The 26,718-nt window shown below is 41.3% G+C and overlaps 4 protein-coding genes and 2 pseudogenes across 4 annotated transcripts in view; 3 read left to right on the top strand and 3 right to left on the bottom strand.

The window, feature by feature from the left end:
- The first annotated feature begins 1,016 nt into the window (after positions 1–1,016).
- On the top strand, positions 1,017–2,020 carry LOC134210792 (cell growth-regulating nucleolar protein-like; annotated as a pseudogene).
- Positions 2,021–2,671: 651 nt separating this feature from the next.
- Positions 2,672–19,066, bottom strand: LOC134210796 (cytochrome c oxidase subunit 6B1-like). Its single transcript, XM_062687072.1, has 2 exons — positions 18,926–19,066; positions 2,672–3,080 (listed from the first exon to the last, which is right to left on the bottom strand). Exon 2 carries the CDS (start codon positions 3,055–3,057, stop codon positions 2,797–2,799), a length of 261 nt encoding a protein of 86 aa, XP_062543056.1. The 5' UTR covers positions 3,058–3,080; positions 18,926–19,066; the 3' UTR covers positions 2,672–2,796.
- On the bottom strand, positions 14,737–19,060 carry LOC134210798 (cytochrome c oxidase subunit 6B1-like). Its single transcript, XM_062687075.1, has 2 exons — positions 18,926–19,060; positions 14,737–15,339 (listed from the first exon to the last, which is right to left on the bottom strand). Exon 2 carries the CDS (start codon positions 15,308–15,310, stop codon positions 15,059–15,061), a length of 252 nt encoding a protein of 83 aa, XP_062543059.1. The 5' UTR covers positions 15,311–15,339; positions 18,926–19,060; the 3' UTR covers positions 14,737–15,058.
- LOC134210791 (serine/threonine-protein kinase fray2-like) lies at positions 15,508–18,890 on the bottom strand (annotated as a pseudogene).
- Positions 19,067–19,763: 697 nt separating the features above from the next.
- On the top strand, positions 19,764–20,594 carry LOC134210793 (FAD-linked sulfhydryl oxidase ALR-like). Its single transcript, XM_062687070.1, has 2 exons — positions 19,764–20,245; positions 20,305–20,594. The coding sequence occupies exons 1-2, from the start codon at positions 19,884–19,886 to the stop codon at positions 20,465–20,467; spliced, it is 525 nt and encodes a 174-aa protein (XP_062543054.1). The 5' UTR covers positions 19,764–19,883; the 3' UTR covers positions 20,468–20,594.
- Positions 20,595–21,158: 564 nt separating this feature from the next.
- Positions 21,159–26,718, top strand: part of LOC134210790 (uncharacterized) — a 42,408-nt gene continuing 36,848 nt past the window's right edge. Inside the window, exons 1-2 of the mRNA XM_062687069.1 lie at positions 21,159–21,678; positions 22,050–23,553. Of these exons, the coding sequence (XP_062543053.1) occupies positions 21,540–21,678; positions 22,050–23,553 (1,643 nt within the window). The 5' untranslated portion in view covers positions 21,159–21,539. The remainder of the gene's footprint in view (positions 21,679–22,049; positions 23,554–26,718) is intronic.

Here is a 26,718-nt window from a genome sequence, read left to right as displayed (position 1 = left end):
TCGAAGTTTTCCCATCCCTCTCGTCCATTTGTTGACAAAATGAACGAGCTGGACGGAACAACTTGAGTCGCTCATTGGACACACTAATCAATTGTCTTCTGTTCAGCCATCTACTATTTTTGTCACCACCGAATCATGCGGATATATGCAACCGATGCCAATGAACCGCTTTGAACTCCATATTTTCTCATCACGGCAAGAGTCAGCTTTTTTTTTTTTGTTTGTTTCAAATTGACGGCTGGGACCAGTGATCCATCTCGCCTAAGAGTCAGCTTGATATTAGAAAAAACCTCGGCAAAAACGATGTTGCGAAAAGTACCATTGTATCGCGTGTTATCACGTATGACAGCCGTTTCACTCTGCTGATGTTTACAGTCGCTAGTGTTGCCAGATATTTCTGACTGTCAATATGACAATGTGTCATACTTAAGGTGAGGCACAATTTATGGCACACTGTGGCACACAGAGTCACAAGGAATGTGATGGTACAAATTGAACTGTGCTCACGACCCACCCCTTGGGGGTACAAATTTGTGTTTTGCGTTATGTAAAGTTGAATGAGCCCAAAAGAGAATGTAAATATTGAAGAGTGACAAAGTTCTCCATGTCACTTTCTAGATCGCTGGGGCAGCGGCGTCGAAATTCAAATTGGGGGATACAATTTTGGGGCTTATGCGCAATATCTGCTGAAAATCGTGCATATTCCTCAAATAAACCTCGGAATGGTAGTTTCGACAGCAATATTTTTTTGCGTGTACCTTTAAGATGGACATTCAGATTTGCCTAAACTTTTTTCTCAGTGCAAAGTTCTTCTTTACCGATATGCCATTTAACGAAACTATCATCATTTTCGTCATTTTCACTAATGCCGGTGCATCCATCTGTCATCATTGTCCCGCGAGCACAAGTTGTAAACAAACGCTAGCTCCCATCAGCACGTGCGCGTGATACGGCACCACACGGCACCCATTCGGATAGTTCGGATCCCAATATTTTATCCGGTAATTCTTGTATCTTCAGAACCAATCGAAATGGTATTCTTCACGTGCAATCATTGTGGTGAATCGCTCAAAAAACAAGCCGTCGAAAAACATGGCTGGAAGTGCAAACGCGAACTCCAACGTCTCCTGCATGGACTGCCAGAAGGATTTTGTAGGTAAGCAGTGTACGATGCACATACCAGCTGCATCACGGAAGCGGAAAAATACTCCGTAAGGAATATGTACCCAAGGCCAACGCCAACAAGGGAGCCAAGAAGCAAGAGGCCTGGATAGACACGATTCGATCGATTACAGACAGTAAGGGGAACCTGTCGAAAGGAATCGGTGAGGTGTTTAACGTGATCCGCAAGAACGACAATATTCCTAGGAAAAAGAAAGGATTTCTGAATTTCTTCGCCAATTCGGCGAAGCATGTTCGGCGGAATGATGTTGAAGCTGCCTGGGCTTTGCTAGAGGAAGAGGTGAAAAAGAATCAAAGCAACGGCACTGAGGAGCCGAAGCAATCGAACGGAGTCGATATGGATGAAATGTGGATCCCGGGGCAGAAGGGATCGACGTCGAATGAGAAGAAAAATGTTACTGAAAGCAAACAGAACGGCTTCAAGAAACGGAAGCTAGAGGAGGAGGCGGAAGAAGAAGGCGTACCTGTCGAAGAACCAGCAAAAAAGAAGAGCAAGAAGAAGAACCAGCAAGCACAGAATGGAGCTAAACAGACACAGGAACAGAAGCAGCTCGTGGTGGAAGACGCGGAAGAAGATCAAACTAACGGGGAAGAAACTGAGTCAAAGTTCAAATGGGCCGATGTGATTCGGACGACGCTGAGCACCAGGAACAACGAGATGAAGCTGGAAAAGCTCAAGAAAAAGGTTCTGAAAAAGTATCGACAACTGATGGGGGGCGAGGAAGTGAGCGACAAGATTGAGCGTAAGTTTAGTAAGAAGCTTACTAAACTGGGCGTTCAGGTAGATAACGATACGGTTCGATTGATAGCGTAGGTAATAAGAAATGTATTAAGTAGATTCTGCCTTCTTTTATATATTGGGAACAGTTGAGAAAGTCCAACCTATCAGCCTATCAAGGTCCCTTGGATTTTCCATACATCAGTCCACAATGCGCAATTTCTAATTTTAGAATTCTTCGCGCAGTTACGTTTTCATCGCACTACGTTAATTTTCACGGAAAAAGATAGGTATCGGGCCTTATTACGGATTCCACTTCACAGTGAAAACTAAATGAAGTGAGCAAAACCTTATTACGGATTCCACACAAGTGAAAAAAAACATTTCAGGTGGGACTCAGGGTTATTTACGGATTCCACACTTTGTGAGATGAGCATCACTTTACGTTGATTTTTTTCAGTTTTGCTTCACACAGTTAATTTTATTCACTTGAACTTCAGTCTTGAAGTGAATGTGAATCCGTAATAAGGCCCATCATCTGCAAAGTTCAACTGCACAAGAATGTTTTCTTCTGAGCACATAGGCTTTTCAAATCTTCTTCTAAGTGGTGAATTTATTCGAATTATTTAGTGTTTCAGCCTAGAAATTGTACCACTTTATCGTTTCTAATTAAGACAAATTGACGAACAATTTGAATGTGGAGTGTTGAAATAATTTATTACAAACATGAAATGGATTTCTTTCCATAATGAATTCCGCTGACACCAAACGTAACGGTCACATCTATATTACTGAAATGCTTGTTCAAACGCAAATACTTTCCCGCTCGCCTCCATCTGTTTCTGTACAACTCGTCCGCCAAGCATCATTGGAACTCGTTCGCCGGGAACAACGGTTTAGATTTTGCTGACGAAGGTACCTTCGGCCCGCTGGTTGTCCCACTTCTCGACCCACGCGTTCGGGCAGATATCGGTGAAGACATTCTTGAAGTACTGACACACTTCGGCGCCTTCGCTCTTCACCTTCTCGCACCGGTAGAAGTCCAGGTAGCTTTGGTAGCAGTATTTGGTTTGGTTCTGGTTCGGGAAGCGGGGATCGAATGGAGCGGCCTTCAGCGGGAGCACTAGCGCTTCGGACTCAGTCGGTTTCGGGGCCATCGTTTCCTGTCCTGGTGGCGGTTCTGTCAAAATGGAAGTGAAAGCAAAAGAAAAGGGAAAAAGCAATTGCAATTAGTTTTTTGAATAATTTAAATCGAGAATGGATAATAACTTGGACACATAGTTCGCATGGTAGTCATGGTGCAACGCCCCAAGGGGAATATGCAAGACGGACAGTTAGTGATACACCATGTCTCGAGAAGTTTGAACCATGACTTATTAAGCTACAAATGTGTCTCAAGTTTACAGAAATAAGGAAAAATATCGTGCAGGGAATATGTAATTTGATAATATGACGATCTGATTTCAAACCATTAAGATTTTACGTTTGCAATTCCATCTGATGTTAGTTTTGGGTGTAAATTTTGGAAAATCAAAAATCAGTTCCAATTTAGTGAAGTTGTCTATTTCTACGTATGATACCAGGAAATTTAAACCAGATTATTTTGGGGTTTTGTATGAATAAATAAAATATTTTTCAAAACGTGTTAATTAGTTTATTTAACAAAGACACCTTTACTTTTACCTTTAATTTGAGAATACTAAACACGTTCAGATCACTTAGATTCACTCCGATCATGATACATATGATTTATTTTACGCTAATGTTGCATACCAAAAATATAATTGTGAGCAAAGAACTGATTCAAATATCAAAATTCACATTAAAAAAGGAAAAAAGCTTCCTGATCTTCTAGTTGATATTAATAACTGTGGGACAGCTTAGTGTATATCGAGCCCACAGTTATTAACTACGAAATTTCTAAGCCAAGTTACCATTTTTGCCTTCGTGTATCATGATCATGAGGCTAACACGGTGATACTTTTTGCTCAGTATAGTCGAGAAGTAGTCCTATACAGGACTGGGAATCAAATCCAATCATCTTCAGTATGGTCTCGCTTTGTAGCTGCGCATCTTATTGCAGAATAGGACTAGGACTAGGTAATACAATGGATTTCACACATTTCAAATTATGCATTTTGGCCTGTTAACCATAGGCAAAACCACCAAAATAACAAGAAAACTGTCTTTTTCTTGCCCGAGCAGAAATCTTGGCAGGCCCTCCATGTAACAAGGTTAATACACTGGGGTCGCTTTTTAAGCAGGTTGTTTTTGCTTATTCTTCACCTTTGAATTTATCAACACATTGAGTTGGCCCCACAAAAAATCTGAAGTTATTTGAAAAGCTGTGGAAATCAACGCAGACCGTGAAATTGGTAAAATTTACCCGCGCAAAAACCGAGTCTTGTATAAGCTTGGCTAGATTTAAGAACCTCGATCTCCAAAGATATTACAAACTTAGTCGCCGATCGTTACTGTACTCCGTTCGCGACATATGATTGTGAATTCAAACTCGCCCACGTTTAATGCTGGCTGGGTAGGTATATCATCAATAAGTCATCGTTGCAGAAATGCGCAGACAGCAACTATACTAAGAAGCGATTCGAGAAAAAAGTCGCCCTTTGGGTGATAAAACACGACAATACCTAAATCTATTTCTCATTGACTGGATACTGAGCATCTGAGCATCAAGATGTGTAAGGCCAGCTTAAAAGGTCCGAGGCGGTTACTCGCTTTAGCCTTGTTCTGGACCAAATTCAGATTACTATCGTCTTCTTAACTATTTCGTTGTTGAGGGCATGGGATTTCGTTCTTATTTACAGATTTCGTCACCGCTCTTCCGTAACGTAACAACTGCTTTCTCGATGACATCGTCGATGAGGCTCAGTATTCCGGCCTTAGTCCAATGAATAAATAGTAATAGACATCGCACCAAATAGTAATAGACATGATGAATACCAGCTGCTTCTGTCTGATCTCCGTTGGCAAACACCGTGCCACATTGGCGTACAACTCATTTAACATCTGATTGAATATGCCTTGTCTTCTTGGTCTACTGGCTAAGTAGATATTGAACTTTTTTTTTTACTTTATTAGAGAGACATGCAGCCATTGGGCTGGGTCATCTCTATAATAAAAGTTTTCAACATTATCCATTGCTCGTCCGACTATCTCAATGTCGAAAGGATACTTCATGTTGATATCCAACGATTTGATCTTGCAGACATTGATGATGATGAGTCCCGCCGCAAAGATGAACTTACTTTGTATATATTTAGGGAAAAAAACTCGCTTATCTTCAAACAATCCAGATATCCAAAATGCTTCAGTTTGTTGGGGCATTGCTCAAGGCGAAGTACATACTCTGGCTCACTTGGCGATATGGCCATCGTTGTTTGTTTTTTATTGGACCATGATACAATTAATCTAAAACCTTGAAAATTTAACCGCTTTACTGATTTTCATTTTCATATGTGCCCCGTCGGAATCATCGGATACTTCCAGGAGAACGTTCGAACTGTCCTTTTTGAACTGCATACATACATCAGAAGCTCATTTTAAGTATCTAATGATTTCAAGCATCCCGTTTTCTTCGTTAGAATCTTGCTGTTAACCCTATGGAGGAACAAATAACTGGACGCATACAAAGCATCTGGTACATTAAATACCCTGCCTAGCAGTTATCTGAACGATCTGTACTCTCATCTTGAATTGATGCAGAATCTAATCCACTTGTGTCTTTTGTGAAAGTTTGAATATATCGAAAAAGGTGCAGATTGATGTTTCATCACGGATTCAAGCCTTTGTTCTGCGATCAGCGATCAACGATTTCAAACAGTTAGCAAATTGGAGCTTTTTCAGCCTGTACACCATCTGGAATCTGCAAAAAGATATCTTGATTCAGTTCCCCGTGTAGGAAAGTGATCTTGACATCCATTTGATGAAAATATAACTTTCAATGGACTCTGAATGAAAGAACACTGTTCTTGTCGTCGGAAGTTTGGCATCAGAAGCACAAGTTTCTTCATCTTTTGCCACAAGTCGCGCCTTGTGCTTTACTGGTTTTGCATTTTCATCTTATTTTATACGAAACACCCATTTTGATTTTAAGCATCGAATTCCAGCCGAATTGATAACGATCTTCCATACTCCGTTGATATCCATGGATTTCAGCTCATCCTGTATTGCTTTTAATCGATGAGGAATTCCAGAACAACTTTTAAATGGGTCTGTGAGACTGTAAACAATAAATCAGCATAAATGGCTCTCGGGACTTCCGAACCTAACTTTCTTCTAAACTTTTATCTGTCGAACTAATTGATGCATTGTTTACCGCATCTTTAGGCGAATCCAGCGCACTCCAGAAAAATCCAACTACGGTATAAAAAGCGTGCTAAGTTTGTTCCGTATAGACAATATATCCTGCAAAAAAATTAAACAACTTACCAGAGAGCTCGCGCCCTCGTTTAGTGCGCCTCAGTACTACATCGGGATTGTGCTGTTATGGTTGTAAAAAAGTTTTATCTTCTATGTGGAACTCATCATCGTCTGTAATCTCATGTTATGGATATCTAGTTTCATCGAATTTTACGTCATAAGCGATAATCATTCGTCTTGTCCCATAAAAGATAACTGCATATCCGATCATAATGGTCTCACGTCCTCTGGGATTCTGGCCCTTATTATGGATTCCACTGCATGATGAGAAAAAGCACATGTGTAGTGGAATGAGCGATGCTCCACATATTAGTAAAAAAAAACTGCTATTATGGTTTCCACTCCAACTCTATTCTCGCTTCTGTTATCCTCTTTGCTGACTTGGGATCCAAACATATGCTTTGCAGCCAAAACTCAAAGCTTCTAAATGGATGGCTTCTGCTTGTACCAGCATTCGTCAGGGCATACAGACTTCGGAAGAGCCGCAATTTGACTATGATTAAAAAAATAGACTCTAGTCAATGCTGCCTCTGTACCTTAGATTCAAACAGTATGGCTTGTACCTTCTGAACGACGATTCAGTTTAATCGTTCAACATCGATCGACACAAATTGAATTCCTTTCCGCACAAAATACGGTTTTGGACATTCGGCAGATATTCACGCTTCTGATCGATCCTTGACTTCGATATTATATTTGGTATGTGTCTGCGCGTGGCGTTGAAAAAACGCTACTTGTAAATCGGACCATACCCGGTCCATTGAAAGGCTTACAAAACACATACGTTATAGAAACCCAAAAATTTTCTGGTTTCCATACGATGCTCTCGGTTGGCCTCGATGGCTCAGTTGTCCTAATTTCCGATGCCACAAATTGTTCGAACTCCGCACACGTTCGCAGAAACTTTTGTCCGTGTTCTCGTAGAGTCCACCTTCCATCTGCGCGATTGCTATTACTTGCTCTTCTTTCTTTAGCACAGCTACTGAACCGGTAAACATCACGTCCACACGTGCATCAGCAATCTTCTTGACCGACAGGCGATTGTCTTGTTGTTCCGAGACTAGTAGAGCGTCTTCCATGCAAATTGGTGTTTCTCGATTGTTGTATCCAGTAATTTAACTATGTAAAAATCTTTGCATATAAAGTTTCTTAGTATATAGCCACGTTGATAATCACTGCTTGTCACAGCTTCTTACACGCTGAAAACACGTCTTGTCGGTTCACCAAATGGTCACTCGCTTTAGAATATTGTGAAAACTACTGCGTTCTACGTTTCAACATTTGCCTCGTTGTTCCGTTAGGAGTTAGAACATCTTGGAATGTCCGTCGCTTTCCGTATTTGTGGCATTTTCCTTAAAACTTCTTAGGCTCATCCTTGGGTTTTACAAATTTTGTTCCCGAAAACTCTGCTGTAAAAGTCCTTCCATCATCTTGCTGTTGCTCAGTTTACTTCAGTTCCGCAGCCAATAAACGTTGCTTGACTATTTGCAGGGTGAGATTTTGTTAAGCCCTTACTAATGGGTCATACGAATCCGGAAGAGTTTAGCAAAAATAGATCACCGCATCTGCTTCATCGATTTTTGCACCGGCCATCTTCAGTTAAATCATTTGATCTTCGAAGACAAATGAACGGTGTTCCCTTCTTCCAGTTCCAATGCTTCCGGAGTAAGTCCTGAGTGCTGATGGACTTCTAAGCGAATGAATTTTTAGGCGCCTTTCACATCCCTTTTGCTAAGGTACTTGCATACAACTTTCAGTACTTCCATTTGCCAAGAACTTATGACATGGGCCTTGGCTTTTCTGTCCGCTTTGTCAAACTTCGCTCTTTTAGCTCTCGGCATCAGAGGGTTCTTCGTTACAATGTTCAACACGCCAAATCCAAAAACATCTTCATTCTGTAGCTCCACTTTCGAAATCCAGGTCCACCATCGAATTGTGGTATTTCGTGTGTTGACCTTCGCACATGGCGCGCAAACTGCAAACTGTGGAACGTGACATTACTGCTGCCCATTATCCGTTAGCCTTCTTTCTCCGGTATCCGGTTTAGGATAGCTTAGCAGGCCGAAGAACAGTCCAACTACACAGTATGTATCGCAAAGATGACTGATATACCGTGCAGTACCTTCAATCGATTGGAAAAGGAAATTGCGTTCAAGAGCTATTAAGAATGTTGAGAACAATGTAGTATTACGCCTCGCCCATTGTCGCTCAATCAGATCCCCATTTTGAGTTAAATTCATTAAGACGCCCTACATCCAGTGGACAGGAAAAATCGCCATTTTTCACAGCTCAGATCAGTCTTGTTGCCCGCAAGCCTTGTTAAAATGCATACTTATCATGATTACTACAATCTCCTGCAGTGAAGATGACGCGGGAAATGCGTTGCATCCTTGGTGGATCATGAACTGTACGAAGTTGTTTGAACTGCTAGATCAGTTGGGTCGGTAAGTCTCTGCCCTCTCGCGTTTCACAATGGCATCATGGAATCCAAACTTGGTCTACTCTAAGGCCTTGACATATCGTAGTGGAGACGAATATTGCGGTTAGTTGCGACTTTCTCCCCTTTGTCGACTAGATACTCCACCCATGCCAGCTTATCCTGTCTGCAGAAGCGTTTTACTTTATTTCCTAGAGTCGAATACAGTTGACGGAACTTCCATTTGGCTGCTATGGTGTATGACCAATCTTCTGCGATCTTTGCTTCTCTACACTCTTCAATCTTCCGCCAGGTTTTGTTTATTCTTTGGTTTGAAATTCATTTGACAGAACGTCGTCCTAATGGATAAAATAATGATGAAAGACCACTCTCCTTTCTCTTTGAGTCAACAAAAGTAATGAATCGTTTTAAATTTTGTTGTAGGTCTCTTTGCACCCGTAAACATATTTGTTGTATCTACAATAATCAGTTGTACAGTCGGTAGTCATTACTGCAATGGGTGAAATGTTGCTTCGCGTATAGGCGTTACGGCGATTAAGCAGATTCGTAAAGCTGCTCTACCCTTAGTCTCTTTAGACTTTGCAGACGGCAACTCGACCATGGAGATTTAGGAGCAGGTGGTTACCACATTTCCATTGCTCATATATGTATACTTATCGCAACATATATTCCACATCTTTCACTTCTAGTCTTACTGACATTGGCTAGTCAACAAAAGCTAGTGTTGAAGCATCTGGATGTTCGAACAGCATACTCATACGGAAATATCCAGGAGGAAATCTACATGCGCCAATCTCCTGGATATGAAGTTCGAGGAAAGGAGGAGTTTGTCTGCAAGCTCCGCAGAAGCATTTATGGCCTGAACAATCCGCCAGATGCTGGAACCAGAAACTAAGCAGTGTGTTATCCAGCAGGGGTTCAAGTCAAGTTCAGCTGACCCTTGCCTGTATGTGGCGACGAGAAACGGAGAGAAGGTTTATTTGATCGTGTATGTCGATGATTTTCTCATGGGATGCCGCAGCGAGAAGGAGATACATAGTGTTTATGAAGAGTTAAGTAACCATTTTGAGATCGTGTGCCTGTTCAGAAGTGTAGTGGGTGCACTAATGTACATTGCTGTTTGTGCACGCCCTGATATTATGACGAGTGCCGCTATTCTGGGTAGAAAGTTCAGTTCACCGACAGAAGCCGATTGGACAGCTGCCAAACGAGTAGTGCGATACTTGAAAGGCACCAAAGGATGGAGACTACGACTAGGAGGAGTATGTAACAACGAGCTAGTTGCATCCTCTGATTCTGACTGGGCTGGAGATAAGGGTACACGCAAGTCAACAACCGGAATAGTAGTATACTACGGAGGAGGAATTGTGCCCTGGGCAAGCCGCCGGCAGGAATGTATAACTTTGTCTACGATGGAAGTGGAGTACGTAGCACTTGCTGAGACGTGTCTAGAAGTAATTTGGCTACGACGTTTGCTTGAGGATTTTGGAGTGAAGCAAAAGACAGCGACCGAAGTGAATGAAGATAACCAAGGTTGCCTTAGCTTCGCAAAGTCTGAGAGATCAACGAAACGCTCGAAGCATATCGAGACGAAACATCATTTTGTGAAAGATTTATGTGACCGGGCGAAATTATATTGAAGTATTGTCCTACGAACGAGATGAATGCTGATATACTGACGAAACAGTTAGGGCTAGTGAAGCACTACCAGTTTACAGAAAAATTGGGATTGTTTGGTGAGAAGCAAGAGGCCCACAATTGAGGAGGAGTATTGGGAATATGCAATGCGCGCGTAAGCAGAGAAGTGTGCAGTGAAAATTTGTTTTGTCCTATCTTGTTAACCAACACCGAAGTAGACGTGAATTGTAAGCTAATTTCTCTATCGTTAAAGTGTTCGTGTTTTAATTAGATTCTTCCCAAATCCCTACGTGATTTCCACTGCGCGTGTGTCCTCTGTTGCTCACATTTCCTTCGCACACCAGTTACGTGGAGTAGGATTCGATATTTCTAAAGAGTGGGTCGGTACTCTTCTGCTCCTCACAGGACTTCCAAAGGATTACAAACCGATGATAATGGCGTTAGAAATCTCAGGTTTGGCTACAACTGGGGACATTCGTGATCTGGACGTCAACCAACTCAGTTATTATTTTCAAGGTGTTATCCGAAAGTTTTCCTCTGCACTGCCGTAATATGAAAAAGTGATGTATACGCCATTTTCAAAAAATGGTATTAACGAGCAGTACTCATCGAGTTCTTTAACAGAAAAATGTAAAACATGCATGTTGTAAATTGGTGTTTACGTCACTTTCTCAGATTACAACAGTGCAGTTCTTATCATCACTACTTTCTCAAGCAGAAGTCCGAACCTGAGCTGTTGAAAGTATTCAACCAGTTCCAACCACTAGCAACAACGAGTGAAGACCTACGTTAACCTGGATTACGATCCGGAGGTCACGGCTCCGGTGAGTGGCGGTATCTGCAGAATGAAATACTCGTTTAAGAATTCGGTGATGAAGAAATCGATTCTGGAGCTGAACGTGAATCTGATATGAATTATTTTTCGCAAGTGGAAACCAGCGGTGGCAGAGATTTCTTTCAAGATTCAGAGGAAACAAGTCGCGTGACCATCAATGCGCTCTTCTCGAAACAATCTTTATATCCACCCGTGTCACGCAAGTTGTTGAGGCGCACCGGTCGGGCCGCACCAACATTCCACAGATCCATCCGTGTCAACCGATCTAGTGAATCAATTCGGTCCTAGTGCTACGCGGCAAGGTCTGAATGCAAGCAGATATTCGTCTAGCTGTTCTGATGATCCTCGGACACCAACGGAAGCAATGCATAGTCCAGTTGCGGAACAGTGACAAACCGCCATGGATGGAGAGTTTCATGCTTTAATGGATAATAAGACCTGTGAGCTAGTTCAACTTTCTCCGAACAAGAAAGCCATTGGATGCAAATAACTGTTCAAAATGAAGGTCAATGAGAAAGGGGCCATCGTACGGCTCAAGTCGAGAATCGTAGCACAGGGCTTCACGCAGAAGTACGGCACCAGCTTCTACGGAGTTTTTGCACTGGTGGCAAAACAAGTAACGTTTTGCACTTCACTGACCGTCGTTGCTAGTCGGAGAAAGTCCATCGTGGATGTTAAAACGGCGTATTTTAATGTTGACCTGAAGGAAACGATTTACGTGCGGCAGCCAGAGGGGTGCTCTACCGGCGACAATCGCATCGTGTGTCGTTTGAGAACCAGTTTATACGGATTGAAACAGTCCGCGCGCATGTGTGGAATCAAACGGTGGACACCGTTTTCAAGGCCATCCAGCAGTCCAAGCTAGACCCACTGCTGTACATCCACAAGAGAAACGGCAATATGGCATACAGCCTCATCTACGTCGATGATATGCTCATTGTTACCCAGACCGAGGAGTTCAAGTCTATTTTCATAAGCTGACACTCAAATTCACCGTGTCGAACCTGGAAACATTCGCCATTACCTGGGAATCGAGGTTGAAAAGTGCGAAGCCGGTTACAAGCTAAACCAAGTCGCGTACATCCGGAAGCTCGTTCTACGGTTCAACATGGATAGTGCGAAACCATAAAAGAGCCCTCTTGACCCGGGTTACTTCCAATTCCAACATAAGGAGGAGATGGATCAGCTGCCAGGCAACAATAATTATTTGAGCCTACTCGGAGAACTGCTGTTCGGTCCAGCCGAGGCCGGATATCGCTGTCAACACTTCCATTGGAACGAGGCGAAACGAGTACTGCGTTACTTATCAACAACAGGTGACCACAAGCTACACCTAGGTTCATCTGATGAGGGGTTACAAATGTTCGTCGATGCCGACTGGGCCGAGATCGGAAATCAAATTCCGGTTACATACTACTATTATCAGGCGGTGTCATTATATGGGACTATAGCAGAATTGCGTGGCACTGAGTTCCACCGAAGCGGAATTCGTTCCACTTGCCGAAGGGTACCAAGAGCTTTTTTAAACTAGAAGATTACTGGAGTAAATTGGAGAAGTTCAGCGTCCAACGCCAGTTTTCCAGGACAACCAATTAGAATAGGCTAATCTTTAGTTTATTAAAATAAATTTTCACTTTCGAATCCGATTGTTCCATTTTCTGCAAAAGCCTTTAATCTTCCTTGTTTCAGTTTTCTTGTTTCAAACTTGGTTCGATGCTATATAAAGTTTCCTTCCAGTAAGTTCGCTCTTCAGCTTTTTTCTGTAGTCCGCTTTTGCAGAAAAATAATGAGTTTCATTTTCAACACTATAGTTCAAAGTTTAATGAAATGGAAACGTAAACTGGATACAGTGAGTCAAAAGCTGAAATCAAATAAATTTGTGAAGTGTTTGAGATTACCGAAATCAAAATACTATTGAAAATAAAATTATTTTTAAGATTGCTTCTTTTACTCAGGGGAAATAACAGCTCATTTAGTAGTTTGCTAATCATTTGTTTCTTATGTTGTATTTCAAAATGTGTTATTTGTTGACCATTAATCGCGATGTTTTCTCAGTTGTTTGAATTCCACTAGTTGAATAGTTAAAGCGTTAGTTGTAGTTATTTATAGATACTGAAAAAATTGAAAAAAAAAACATAACAAGTAGAATACAAATAACGAACTGTTGGGCTGAGTTGAAGAGAAAGAATGAAGCTAAAAGTCCACCATACAACACATTTTAAAATTCAACCTCTGAAATAAGTGATTGACAAATTATTAAATAATCGAAACCATCCTACAATTCACAAAATCATAATTCACATCAAGAGAGAGAGTCAATATTACATAAGTTTAAATACAGGGGGCCAAACGCAAAGGGGTGTAAGTGACAATAACTCAGTGTTGGAAAAATGAGTGCACATTTTTTCGATATTTTTTCGTTTCATACAAATTGTATGGAAGTTCAAAAAATACAAATCTAGGGTTTTTTTTTTTCAAATAGACGTAATTGTATTTGACCTTAAAATTTGAAACGGCTAATACTATCTCTATTCAACATATTTTGTTTGGCTGACGTCACTACCAGATAGATGTGAATCCATTCTTTCTGCTGGGCACATCAGTTGACGAAAATAGTTTTAATGAAGCGCACAATCGCCGTTCCAAAAACAAAGGTCAAAATCAGTTACGCCCATTTGAAAAAAATCCCTAGAAATCTCCCGTGAATTTTCACATTAAAAACAACGTACAAATCATATCAATATATTGCCGCAAAGCTCTGAAACCAAACAATTTTACGCCGTATGCAACTCAAATTTGACCAAAATGTCACTCACACCCCTCTGCTTCTAACCCCCTCACTAGTTTTCCATTAGTTACATTGAAATTATTTTCAATCCCGAACAGCTTCTCTAAGAGTCGAAGGACTTCCAAAACTTCTTAAACATTGTAAATTTCTCCTTGGAGTCGCAAGTCCTTTCCATTTAATTAAATGGAATAGGCTTTTTCTTATTGGCACTACATCCCCCACTGGGACATTCCCGCCTCGCTGCTTAGTATTCATTCAGCCCTTCAGTTATTAACCGCGAGGCTTCTAAGCCAAGTTACCATTTTTGCATTCGTACCTATATCATGAGGCTAACACGATGATACTTTTATACCCAGGGAAGTCAAGACAATTTCCAAACCGAAAATTGACTAGACCGGCACCGGGAATTGAACCCAGTCACCCTCAGCATGGTCTTGCTTTATAGCCGCGCATCTTACCGCTAGGCTAAAAGGAGGGCCCTTGGAATAGTATTATCCAATTTTATGACATTTAAACACATCCCATTAAACAATTTATAAAACTAGATTTCTATTTGCAAGTTGTTAAATTCTTGTAAATCACAATAAAAAAAAACTCCACTGAAATAAAAAAAATCAATCGAAATCATATGCAATCGACATTAAATTCCTATCGTACTTTGACCTAAAGAACAGATTGACAGAAATACTCAATAAAACGCCTTTCTTCACTATTTTCTGGATCAGTTTATTTTGCACATGAATATGTGTTCGTTTGTCAATACGAAACTACATGATATCCAGCCACATAGAACTAATTCTTCTATCAGACCCTAACCAATTTAAAGTTTCCAATCGAATTCACAATTCGGATTTTCAATTTTCAACCCAATGCCAATTTTGTCAAACTGATCTGTGGAGGGAGTGCATAGAAGCGGCAGCAAACGGTTCTCTTAAAATAATCCCAATTAAACAAAGTCTAATGGCTCGCTCAACCGGTGAACGACCAATGTTGCTGTGCCGCTTTCAACACCACCACACGCGTTTAAATTCTCCCCGGGAAGGTACCCTCCGCGCGTTGGTCTTCCCACTTGGAGACCCACGCGTTCGGGCACAGATCGCAGTACACGTCCTTAAAGTACTGACACACCTTGGCCCCTTTGCCCTTCACCTTCTCGCAGCGATGGAAATCCAGATAGCTCTGGTAGCAGTACTTGGTTTGGTTCGTGTTCGGAAAGCGCGGATCGAAGGGAGCCGCTTTCAGTGGCAGTGTGCCGGTAGATGCTTGCGGGGCCATTTCGTACTGCGGGGCTGCAAAATGGATGCCTAGGTGGCGGATCGGATAAGGACGTCGGGGAAAAGCGGGTTGAATAGAAAAGGTTGAAACAATTGAGCTTTGGGTAGTAAGAATGCACAAATTACCAGAAGCATGCAGGATCCGGGGTCTGGGGTTTGTAATTTGTGCAACGGTGTGGCGTGAATTAAATCTCAGTGTTAGGACATTCAAGAAAATGCATTTGACCAGACGTGAAATACACAATTAGCATAATCCTTACACTCTAAAAATGACGAATTTGATACTCTAAAGATAATTTAGCCTAAATAAGAATTCTATCGCAAGTGTTGTTTAAAACTATTTTGCCAAACTAATTCAACCACTCATAGTAATCTCTTCGCTCGCACAATTCACAATTATTCCGCGTATAAACTATAGATAAGTTATCTCTCGGCCCACTCTATTTGACTAATGGTCGCGTTTTGGAGTCGGCATCGCAGGACGCATTCTTATACTTTTTGACCTCCTGCAGATAGAGATTCCAAGCATCATTCGGCGACTCGGCATACGAATCCTCGAGCGGTTTCTGCTTTTCACAACACCTGTTTTAAGAATTTTGCCTCCCTTCGTCGTCCCCCGGTGGGAATAGGAACCGGGAGGGGTTGGGCCGGTATCACATAACTCGAACTGGCAGCCGGTGCTGCTAAAACTGGTGCCGTAACTGATACTGTTGTGCTGCTCGATGCAGTCGTGTTCGGATAACTTTCCTCGCCCTCGCAAGTTATTTGCGCTTGCTCTTGCATTTTCTTGAACATCTCCAGGAAGGAACCATCGTTTGCAAAACCGGTGGCAGTGTTAATTGCAGGGGTTGGCTTCGGTTTCGGGTAAAGTTTGCCCTCGGCTGCCAGATGGGCCTGCAACTTTTCCTGCATCTTTTTCTGAAACTCGATCCGCTCTTCTTCGGTTTGAATCTCCGGAACGTATTCCGTTTTCGAACTGTTATTGTACGAGCTGAAATATTTGCTAATGCTACTTTTCGGTTCCTCCTTGTCTACCATCGTCGAACTATTGCTAGTCGCGTTATCCGCATCCATCAAAGTTAACTCAGATCCAGTCTCGCCGCTATTCGCTTCTTGCGCTTTTGCGTCAGCAGCTGCTTTCATGTCAGAGAGTTTGCGCAAATTTTGCAACTCTTGTTCTATTTCAATGGATAGATCTCTCCGACCACGTTCACGATCCTTCGAATCGCGGGAACGTGATCCGTTTCGCTGCTGACGGTCACGTGACCGCGAATGACTTCGTCGTCTACGTTCGCGGCTTTTGCTGCGATCGCGTTTGCTACTACTACGATGATCCCGTTCCCTGTCATGTCTGTCCCGGTGGGAGCGGTCGCGTCTATCGTCACGATACCGATCGGTGCGGTACCGATCATCCCGATGACTACCATCGTGTCGCCTTTCACGGCTTCTGTCACGGTGCCGATTATCTCGACGATCTCGGTCCCGATCGCGATCACGATCACGATCGCGTTGGCGCTGCTCGTCACGATACTTATCGCGACCACCTGAGGAACGGGAATCTTCGTCCTGCATGATCGGTTAATCAACCTACGGGGGAGAGCGGTGATCTGTACCGGTCCGAGAGGGATGAGCAGGATTCTGAAAATACACAGTACTACACATAAGCAACAATGTGACCAATATTGCTTCAAAGTGATTGTTGTTTCCCGAAAACATGAACGAGAACTATGACAGAGAGGAGTGAAAAACTTAAAATATAGGGGAATTAAAAAACGTGCTTGCTTCACAGTATTTAAGCTACTTGGAGATACTTCCTCAGAGCTACTTTCAAAATAAATCAATGAATTCAGTTTAACTAATTGAGGTTATATTTGTCCTTATCAAATGCATTTTTTTTGCGCTACTAAACTTTCCTAATTGAATTTGATTTAACTTAAAAGTAACAGATTGGAAACAAGAATGACTGGTGCTACCCATTAAAACCAATATGATAACTTTCGTCACTTTAAATTTAGCTTGAGTTTAGGTCGGGAAATGAGACAAATTGTAAGTATACGGAAATAGTTGTTTCACAAAGGCGAAACTCGCAAACGTAAACTATGACTTTTTTTCGTAAATTTCTCATTAAGATCGTTCTGATAACTACTCATGAAACAACAATGTCGATCTCTCTGTTCTACAGCACCAAAATGCATATTGAACAAAGAAGAAACAGTGATCATTAACATACATAGCCTATTAATAGTCAACGATAGTGACATATGATTATTAGTAGAATGATTTGCCTTCAAAAAAAATTGGTGAAAGCTATGACTCATCAGTTTGAATAGAGCACAATTTACAATCATACGCTAACTCAGGACGATTTCTGTTCCTTCTTCTTCTTTTAACAAATTGTGTTCAAATTTATGAACACAAGCAAGTAATCCACCAGAGTGGATAAAACTGTGAAGCAACACGTAACTGAACAACTAAAGAAACATGTCTAAATTTCAAAACAACAACACATGATAGGAAACCTTTGCTAAAAAGTGTAGTAGTTATATGAAATGAACAATCATAAAATGGTACATTACTCTGTCCGATTGGCTGGGGGTAGGCTGTGGTTCTACTCCTAGGTTCGCTCAATCCCGAGCAGTTCTAGATCAGATGCAGCACAGCACAGCAACCAGCTCTCCGATTGATGGCAGCTACACTGCGACTCGTTGATGTCTCGTTCGTTGTGATGATTGTCGTCGCCGTTGATGCGGTTCTTGCAGTTCTAAACGCTTGACTGAATCTGAGTTCTCTGTCTCTTTGTCTCTGAGTCTCGGGGTTATTTCGATTCCCTGAAAGAATGTGCACTCCAACGTGAATTTTTCTTCGAAATGAACGTAGCTTTCGCGGAATATAATTACTTTTGCAGTTTTATACACATTTGGCTTGCGGTACATATTTCATAATGCTTTTTTTGCTTCAATCCCTTTCTTTGAGATTAAATGCTTCATTTCCGGGCATTGAGGGGAAAGTCCGATAGAACATAGACCATTCGGAAGTTAGGGTATTAGTTTTGGCAATGATCCTTGTAGACGGAAGAAGAGCCCCATTCGTTGTCTAACGGCTCTAAACTCAGTTTGTGCTAATCCTGGAACAACTCGCACGCTGTGACACCCTTTTGTTTTCTTTGCTATCAAATAAACATTCCCGCGGATGGATGTTCTTGACACAATACTGATCGAAGCAACCGACGACCGAAAGGCGAAACGCTTACATAACAACAAAGAAATGGAGTCTAGTGATGGAAAAGTAGGCCTTGCCCTCCTGAGGCGTAGCCTCCTCCGACGGAACTCGGACTTGGCAAACGAAACACAGCTCGCTTCCCTTCCAACAATTCCCACCCGTTACGTAATTTTTTGCCTCATCCAACCCGAACCAATTTTTTCGCTATCACACATTTTGCTACCCATCGATTTAGAATCCCAGCCCCTTGTTCCCCATTCTCGGATGACGGCCGAAAGCTTCACATGAAAACCCACCGAAAACCTATCGTTTGGCGTGGAAAATGCATTTTCTTTGGACGGAAAACATTACCGGGGATGTCTGGCATCCGCTCCGGGGTGGAAAATGGCAAAATTACCTGATTCGGGAACGCTAGGAAAATTTCTCGCACGCACTTGAACACACACTGCTCTTACGACTGTGACTTGGACGAGCTAAGATGGCTGCTTGCTTCGATTTTTCACTCGAAACGAGAAAAAAATTTTTTCTGTCTGTCAGGCGGCTGTCACCGGTTCAGCAGGGTGGCCAGATCTTTCGATTTCACAAAACTGTGCTGAACGATAACCGGAAATTACTCTTTTAGGGTCTGTCCGGGTCTGTCTCATTTGGTGAATTAAACTGAAATTAAACTCAAAAGTGACATTTCAATAATTATCAAATATTGCGAGAAAAGAGAAAAATTCTAATTTTGCGTAGCAAAGAAGAAGAAGCAGACTGAGTGTCGGAAACTTCAAAATGGCATGCACTGTACGAAAAGTGTTGATATTTCTTGATATCAAGAAGATTCGAGAAATTTAAAATGTTTCAAAATCACATAAATATATGACAAAATGCCTTCAAAGTACCATAAAACTTGTTTAAAAAATATAGCGGCATGTAACGCTCGTTTAAAGTTCCATATTCTCGTTGATTTTAATAATCAACATTCACACCGAAAAAATAAACCAAAAAATTTTACGGTGCAACAAGTGATTTGACGTTTGCGGAACAGCTTTCCGACAGTCGACCGTCGGACCACGGTTCGAATTTTTCAATCTTCTCGAGTTCTGGCCACCGTGTCATCCATTTGTCAAAAGTCGGCAAAGAAGATTGAAAATAAAAATTTTGACGAAACAAAAGCAAAATAAGCAAATCAATCACCCCTCGTGCGGTAAACAAAGAAACATTTCATCCTGAGATTTCATCAGTCATGATTAAAATTACGTCATTAACGTGATGATGTTTTTGTGTTCCGCGAGTGTGAATGCTTCGCTACCGGCATTTCCACTTCATCCTAAATAAATAATTTTATTTTATAGATTTCCTAACTACACACAATGCCATCACCGGAAGATCATCAGCCAGGGACGGCCAAGGAAGCAGTTCCATGCCGGACATGTACGGATTTCAAATCTTGGTCCAAGATGCAACGGAAAGCCCTGTCCACAAGTTCAAAACCACCTCCATCCGAAGTAACAACCACCAGTAAACCCACCTCGGCAGAAACAGGTAACCCACCGAAACACTGCCCCCTGGACAAGGATCGCCTCGGGCGACACACCTGGGGCCTGCTGCATACTATGGCAGCCTATTACCCGGACGAACCCACGTCGCAGGATCGAACCAACATTCGGCAATTCTTTGAAGCATTCTCCAAAGTGTACCCCTGCGGGTACTGTGCGGAAGATTTTCAAAAAGAGTAAGCACCCATCGGATTAGTCTGATCCCCGTAATCATGGACACGACATTCGTTTTCAGATTGAAGAACTCGCCACCGGAAACCAAGTCCCAGCATACGTTGTCTCAGTGGCTGTGTCGGATGCACAATCGGGTCAACGTGAAAATTGGGAAACCGGAATTCGACTGCTCCAAGGTGAACGAGCGCTGGCGGGACGGACCGGCGGATGGATCTTGCGATTAGACTATGGGTGGGGGAGGTATTAGCTTAGCTTTAAAACAAAATTGTCACCTTGTTGCACTGTAATTATGAAAACTACGATTATTTGAATGTTAAAAAGATTGTAAATTTTCTGTTATGGTATTTTAAATTTGACTGATTATTCGAAAGATTTTTATCCTGTGCGTTCGTAAAGATTTGGTAAAATACTGATTTTAGATTTGTAATTTGTTTAATAATATTAGACAATTTATTTAGGAACTTGAAAGCATTCTTATTAGTTATACCAGCCAACAAATCTGTTTGACATGAACCAGCTTGTGCTGAAGTTCTCTTCGATAAACGGTTATCAGTGCGGGGTTGGAATTCTTTTGCACTGCGGACGTATAATTGAGATTTCAATTTTTTTATGTTTCGTTTTATTCACAGTATTAAAAATGTCCAACCCCGTACTAATAACCATTTTTAGATAAATCACTTCTAGAATTTTTGAGAAGTTAAGTCTTTTAACGTTCTTTCGTTTCATCGTTCTCGCCTTTCTCAAAAATAGATCTTTTTTTTCGCCAGTCATCACGTGAAACATTTCAAAGCGTTTGTTTTGAAACCGTCACGCAACTGCGATGCGTTTGCTCGTTTTACAGTTTTCGCTTTGTTCTTTTGTTTCGTTTCTCGAAGGACGGTTTTTTCGGTTGGCTCAGTTTAAAAATATCCCGCAAAGTAAAAGGAGTGAATTTTTGTTGTGTTTCGTGCGGTTTAATTTCGCGATTTAAGAATAATAATTTGTAGTGGAAACATTAAAATATTAATAAATTGTGCAGTGAATATTTCGTTTTAAATTCGGTTGACAAACGCGAATCGATGATTGTGTTTGAGAATTCGAAAAGCGTCGCAACGTTGGGGCCAAAATAAAGTGTTTCTGTTGGGAAGGGATATAAAAAAATGTGCGTCGCCGGTTGAGGAAAAAACGGTCCTTTGTTTAAAGTGTAGAAAACAAAAACGTGATCTCCATTGTTGAAGAAACAGGTGCTCGGTATAGTGTTCGTTTGGGGGAAAATCCGTGCAAGTTTGTGGTTTTAGTTCGAGTGCAAGTGCAACGATGGCCGATAATATCACGGTCTCGATCAAGGTCCGACCGTTGATCAAACGGGAGAAGGAAAGTAAACAATCGTCGCACTGGCGGATCCGGGGAAATACCATCAGCCCCGTCGAAGGAAATGGGGATCCATTTGTGTTTGGTTAGTATTTATTTTCCTCCCCTCGGGTGACATAAATTCTATTTATGGAATATTTTACAAAACGAAGGCTCTTTCGCCAGCAAGACACGGACAGGGCTGGTAATGAATGTTTTTTAAGCTAGTTTTGAATTAAATCATAATTATATCAAGAAGGATAAAATTCAGGCATCAGACTAAAAATTTAAATTAAAAAATTCAATAAATTTTACACAAATAATAATTAACAATAGTTATTATTGTCTAATGGTATCCAAACACAAAGTAAAATAAATTCGCAATTTAAAATGATTCTTCCGGGAACAAATTATTGAGAGATGCATCAACTAAAAGCATGAAACTAAAACAGGCTACCACCATTTCCTCCTCCGCAGATCACATCTTTGACGAAACCGTTCCGACACGAGAATTGTTCGAGAAGGTGTGTCGTCCCATCATATTGTCTACGCTGAATGGAATAAACGGTACTATCTTTGCCTATGGGCAAACGTCCTCCGGAAAGACCTATACGATGATGGGCGAGGGCCAGGAACCGGGGGTTGTCCCTCTGGCGGCTGGCGAAATATTCAAGGAGATGGAAAACATAAAAGATCGCCAGTTCTTGATCAGGGTTGGCTTCATCGAGATCTACAACGAAAAAGTTTTTGATCTGCTGGACAAGAGCAATTGTATGCTCAAGATCTTCGAAACTCAATATGGGGATGTGTCTTTAAACTATAAGGAATTTATTACCAATTGTCCGGAACAGATAATGCAATATTTGGAGGAAGGCAATAAAATGCGAAAAATTGGCGATACAAACATGAACGAACGGTCCAGTCGATCGCACACCATATTTCGAATAACGATCGAGTCACGCTTGATCGATCGAAAAGAAGGAGACGAGAATGACGCGGTACAGAGCAGCACGCTGAACCTTGTGGATCTGGCAGGAAGCGAAAGAGCAAACCAGACCGGAACGAGTGGATCGCGCTTCATAGAAGGTGCTCACATCAATAAAAGCTTACTTTCTCTGAGTTGTGTCATCCAGAAGCTCAGTGAAAATGCGGAGAGTGCTGACAACCTCAAGTATATCAATTACAGGGACTCCAAATTAACGCGAATATTGCAAGCATCCCTGGGAGGAAATGCCGTCACCACTATGATCTGCAACATCACGCCCGCCGCCCTTGACGAAAGCTATTACACGCTGAGCTTCGCCATGCGGGCCAAAACAATAAAAAACAAACCCAAAGTGAACGAAGTCCTGTCGGATTCGGTCATGATGAAACGTTTGGAACGTGAAATCAAGCGTCTTCAGGAACAACTTAAATCCGAGCAGAACAAAAACAGTAACATTAAAACCCTCCAACTGCAAAACGAAATCACGATGCGGGCCAACCAGATCATTAACTCCCAAAACTACATCAAATTCGATAAATCTCGCCGCCGAACCTGGTGCCCTTCGGCCACTTCTAGCATTTCCAAACCGATCGTCTATGTCGAACCATCCCAAGCGGACTCCCACCTAATGCCTCCGCCGCCACCATTCCTGGCCAGACCCAGCTCGTACTCGGGCAATCAGACGAACTCGTCCATCGAATCGTCGGCGGAACGGTCTCCCACCCTACGACCGGAGTTGGCCAACTGCGATAGCAATCCGGAGTGGTTGGCCCGAAAGGTGCGCTCGGTGACGCCCCGGGGCGGCCGGATCATGTCGATGGGTGCCCTCAGCAACAGCGACGAGTTCATTCCCGGCGAGTTGGCCGACTTCGACGAGCGATCGCCGGAGAGCCTGGCGCGGGAAATTCATACCCCCGGCACGCTGAAAGCCAAGCGGCGTTCGCGCCGGTCGTCGACCGGGGAGACGCCGACCAACTTTATCGATTACGAGAAAAGGTGAGTGCTTTTGTTTTATTGCTGCTTTTTTTTTAATAATATGTCGTAGGGGATTTCTACATAAGGCTAAACACGAATGCCGGCACTCTTACATAAGGCTGGAATAACAAAAGGCTGAAACATCGAGACAAACAGATTTTAATGGAAGAATTTCCATTTGACGTAAATGGGGGCACTAACAAATATAAACCAAACTCCTTTTTCGACTCCTTATTTTCTTTCAATTTTGATTCAGAATTTTCATTTTTTTATCCATACTGCACAAGAAATTTGGGAGAAGCATAGAAAGAAACAATACTTTTATTGTTCTTGGTTCTTGCATTCTTGCGAACTCGCCATCTCTGGGTTGGCAATCCTACGCCTTCGCTCACAAAGCTAACTTTAACATTTTTTGTTATTTATTCTTCTTTCTCTCATCCCTCTTTATTCTCTTTCATCCGTCTTCCTTTTTCCTTCTTTCTTCTTTTCTCTTCGCTGTTCTTTTTCCCACTTCCTTGTTCCTTTTATTTTTATCATTCTTCCTTTTTTCCCTCATCCTTCGTTTCTCTATCTTCTATCTTCTTCCGTTTTTCTTCTTCTTTCTTCTTTTTCTTTCTTCCTTTTTCTTCTTTCTACCTTCTATATTTCTTAGATCTTTTTCCTTTTTATATTTTCTTTTTTATTCCTTCTAATTTTTTCCTCTGACCGACTGAGACTGACTGAGAATTCTTCTTTCTTTCATCTTCCTTCTTTTGTCTTCCTTTTATCTTCTGTCTTCTATATATCTTCTTCCTTCTTCCTTATTTTTTCTTTATTCTTTCTTTTTCCCTTCTTTCTTCTATATTTTTCCTTATTCGTTTTTATTTTTCCCCTCCTACTTTCTTGCTTCTTCTCTCTTTTTTTCTTCCTTCTCCTTTCTTTCAACCTTATTTCTTTAATCATTCATTCTTCTATCTTCTTCCTTCATTCTTCTTATCTCTTTCTTCTTGCTTCTTCCTCCTTGTTCCGCGTTCCTTCTTTCTGTTTTCGTCTTCCTTCTTTTTCCTCCTCTTGCCTTGTTCATTTTTCCTTCTTCTTTATTCTTTCTTCCTTCCTTTACTTTTTCCTTCTTTCTTGTTCCTTCTTCTTTCTTCCTTATTCGTTTCTCCATTTTTCCTTCTACTTTCTTCCTTATTCGTTTCTCCATTTTTGTTCTTCCTTCTTCCGTCTTCCATCCAACTACCCTCTTCAATATTTCTCTTTTCTTCCTTCTTTCTTCTTCTTATCTTATAGGTATTTATCCTTACCCGATTTACTCGCAACAAGTTGCATTCGACGCAGAATACTCTCCCATTGTTTCCTATTTAAAATTGGCCAGATCGGACTATGGGCTCAAGAGTAATGGCCAAAATACTAGTTTTATAATGCACGAGAAAGGCACCATTACCGCTAGGTGGATTAATCAGGGTTTTTCATTCAATATTCACTATTCAACTACTCAACTTGTCATTGCATCCCACAGATTTTAGCCTTCTGATACTTTACAGCCTTCTGTTACTTTCAGCCTTGTGAGACTTTAATCCTTTTGAAACCCGTAACGCTACCTTTACATGGTGTGTTACGGGGTAAGATCTACCACGGTTACCAAGGGCGTCTCGTGAATTTTTGGTACACATGTTCTACCAGTCTGCTAAGAAAATATGCATCAAGTGGTTTCGAATGAAAGTTGTGTATATAATCTAATATTACAACCTTTTCTTGTACAACATAACCAAACATAATAAAAAAACAATTTAAATAGAAAGGATTTGCAAAACTTTAAATAGCTTATTAATCTCTTTTGTTCCAAAAATGTTTTAAATTAAGATGCACTTTAAGTTTAAAACTCTCCTAAGTCGTCCGAAATCTAACTTGGTAACAGTTGACGATAACTGGCTATTGCTCAGAATATAGATCTTTAAAATCGGCTTTTTCCACCATTCGGGCGTACAGGACCCATCGCCTCTAGCATTCAAAAACTCTCAAATTTTTTGTTGTTATTAATGAAATGTAATTGACCATTATCAGTATCATCATTTGATGCGACCCCAGATTGAGTCCACTGAAATGTTTTCGAGTTATTTAGTTTTTCAAATTTTGTGAAAACTAGGGGAAACCGCCAAATGTTGAACGGCTAGTTTTGTCGCCTATTGATGAACTCCCATAAGAAATGCACGTGCGTTCAACAATATGCGAAGAAATTAGCCGTTCAACATTTGGCGAATTACCCTAAGCCTTTTTTTCTAAGTTGATTGATTTTGATTATTTGAAAAAAAAAAAACATTAAATAATTCAATAATCGAATTTTGATGTCTCTTTTGAAAACTCAAAAATTAATTTAATATTGTTCTTGATGCTGAATTGTTTATGATACATAATCATCAGGAGAAAAAGGAAAAACAAACCGTTCCCAATCATCGAAGTGTGAACGAAAGCGTGCGCTTCGGTAAAGCACAGCCCGACACTCCGACCGAGTCTAACCGAAGGTACGTCGCGTCGTTGATTGTTCTCGCAGCGCGTCGAACGGGTTGGACTCCGGCGCAACATAGCAGAACTTGCATCCAAACGTGCCTGCTTCGCATTCGAAAGAGGATGATGTGAGGAAACGAAGAAAGCTGGCAACGCTCACGCTGGTTCTCCGCGCGACGCGCGTGCACTATAAAAAAAATACACGAGAGGGCCGTGTGTTTTACACATGAATTTGCGCATGTTGTCAAAGCAAATCAATTTCACGTGTAAAACAAATGACATCGCTCACCCGAAACTCATCATTTGTTTATAAACAAACCACAAGGTATTAACGTGTAAAGCAAATAGAATTCGGTTGCTTGACTTGACATTTTCACTTGTTTAATATATGACATCGAAGTATAATCGTGTTGAATTTCATTTGTATTAACGAGTGAATTTAGTGTTTCTTCCATATTTAAATAATGATGATAATTGCATAATCGTCCGGAGTCCGATTTCCGTCATCGGATCGAATTCCATTTCCAGAAACATATTTTTGCTATAACTTCAACGAATCAACAGTTGAAGTATAGGAAAGCATCTTTCTTTGGTTTTCGAACCTCTGACGGAAATCGCATTCCGGACCTATAAAATAAAATGAGATCAAGTTGATAAAAATTGCAGCCGAAGCGGGAGATTGTATTTATTATATTTAAA

This window comes from Armigeres subalbatus, chromosome 2 (genome assembly GCF_024139115.2).
Source record: "Armigeres subalbatus isolate Guangzhou_Male chromosome 2, GZ_Asu_2, whole genome shotgun sequence".
NCBI classification, from domain to species: domain Eukaryota; kingdom Metazoa; phylum Arthropoda; class Insecta; order Diptera; family Culicidae; genus Armigeres; species Armigeres subalbatus.
Note: the sequence above shows the minus strand (reverse complement) of the source record. Positions and strands in the feature narration are given on the sequence as shown.

Coding starts and splice junctions, on each gene's coding strand:
- LOC134210798 (XM_062687075.1), bottom strand. CDS start 15,310: ATGGCCCCGCAAGCATCTACCGGCACACTGCCACTGAAAGCGGCTCCC.
- LOC134210796 (XM_062687072.1), bottom strand. CDS start 3,057: ATGGCCCCGAAACCGACTGAGTCCGAAGCGCTAGTGCTCCCGCTGAAG.
- LOC134210793 (XM_062687070.1), top strand. CDS start 19,884: ATGCCATCACCGGAAGATCATCAGCCAGGGACGGCCAAGGAAGCAGTT. Junction 20,246..20,304: donor GCGGAAGATTTTCAAAAAGA/GTAAGCACCCAT, acceptor ATTCGTTTTCAG/ATTGAAGAACTCGCCACCGG.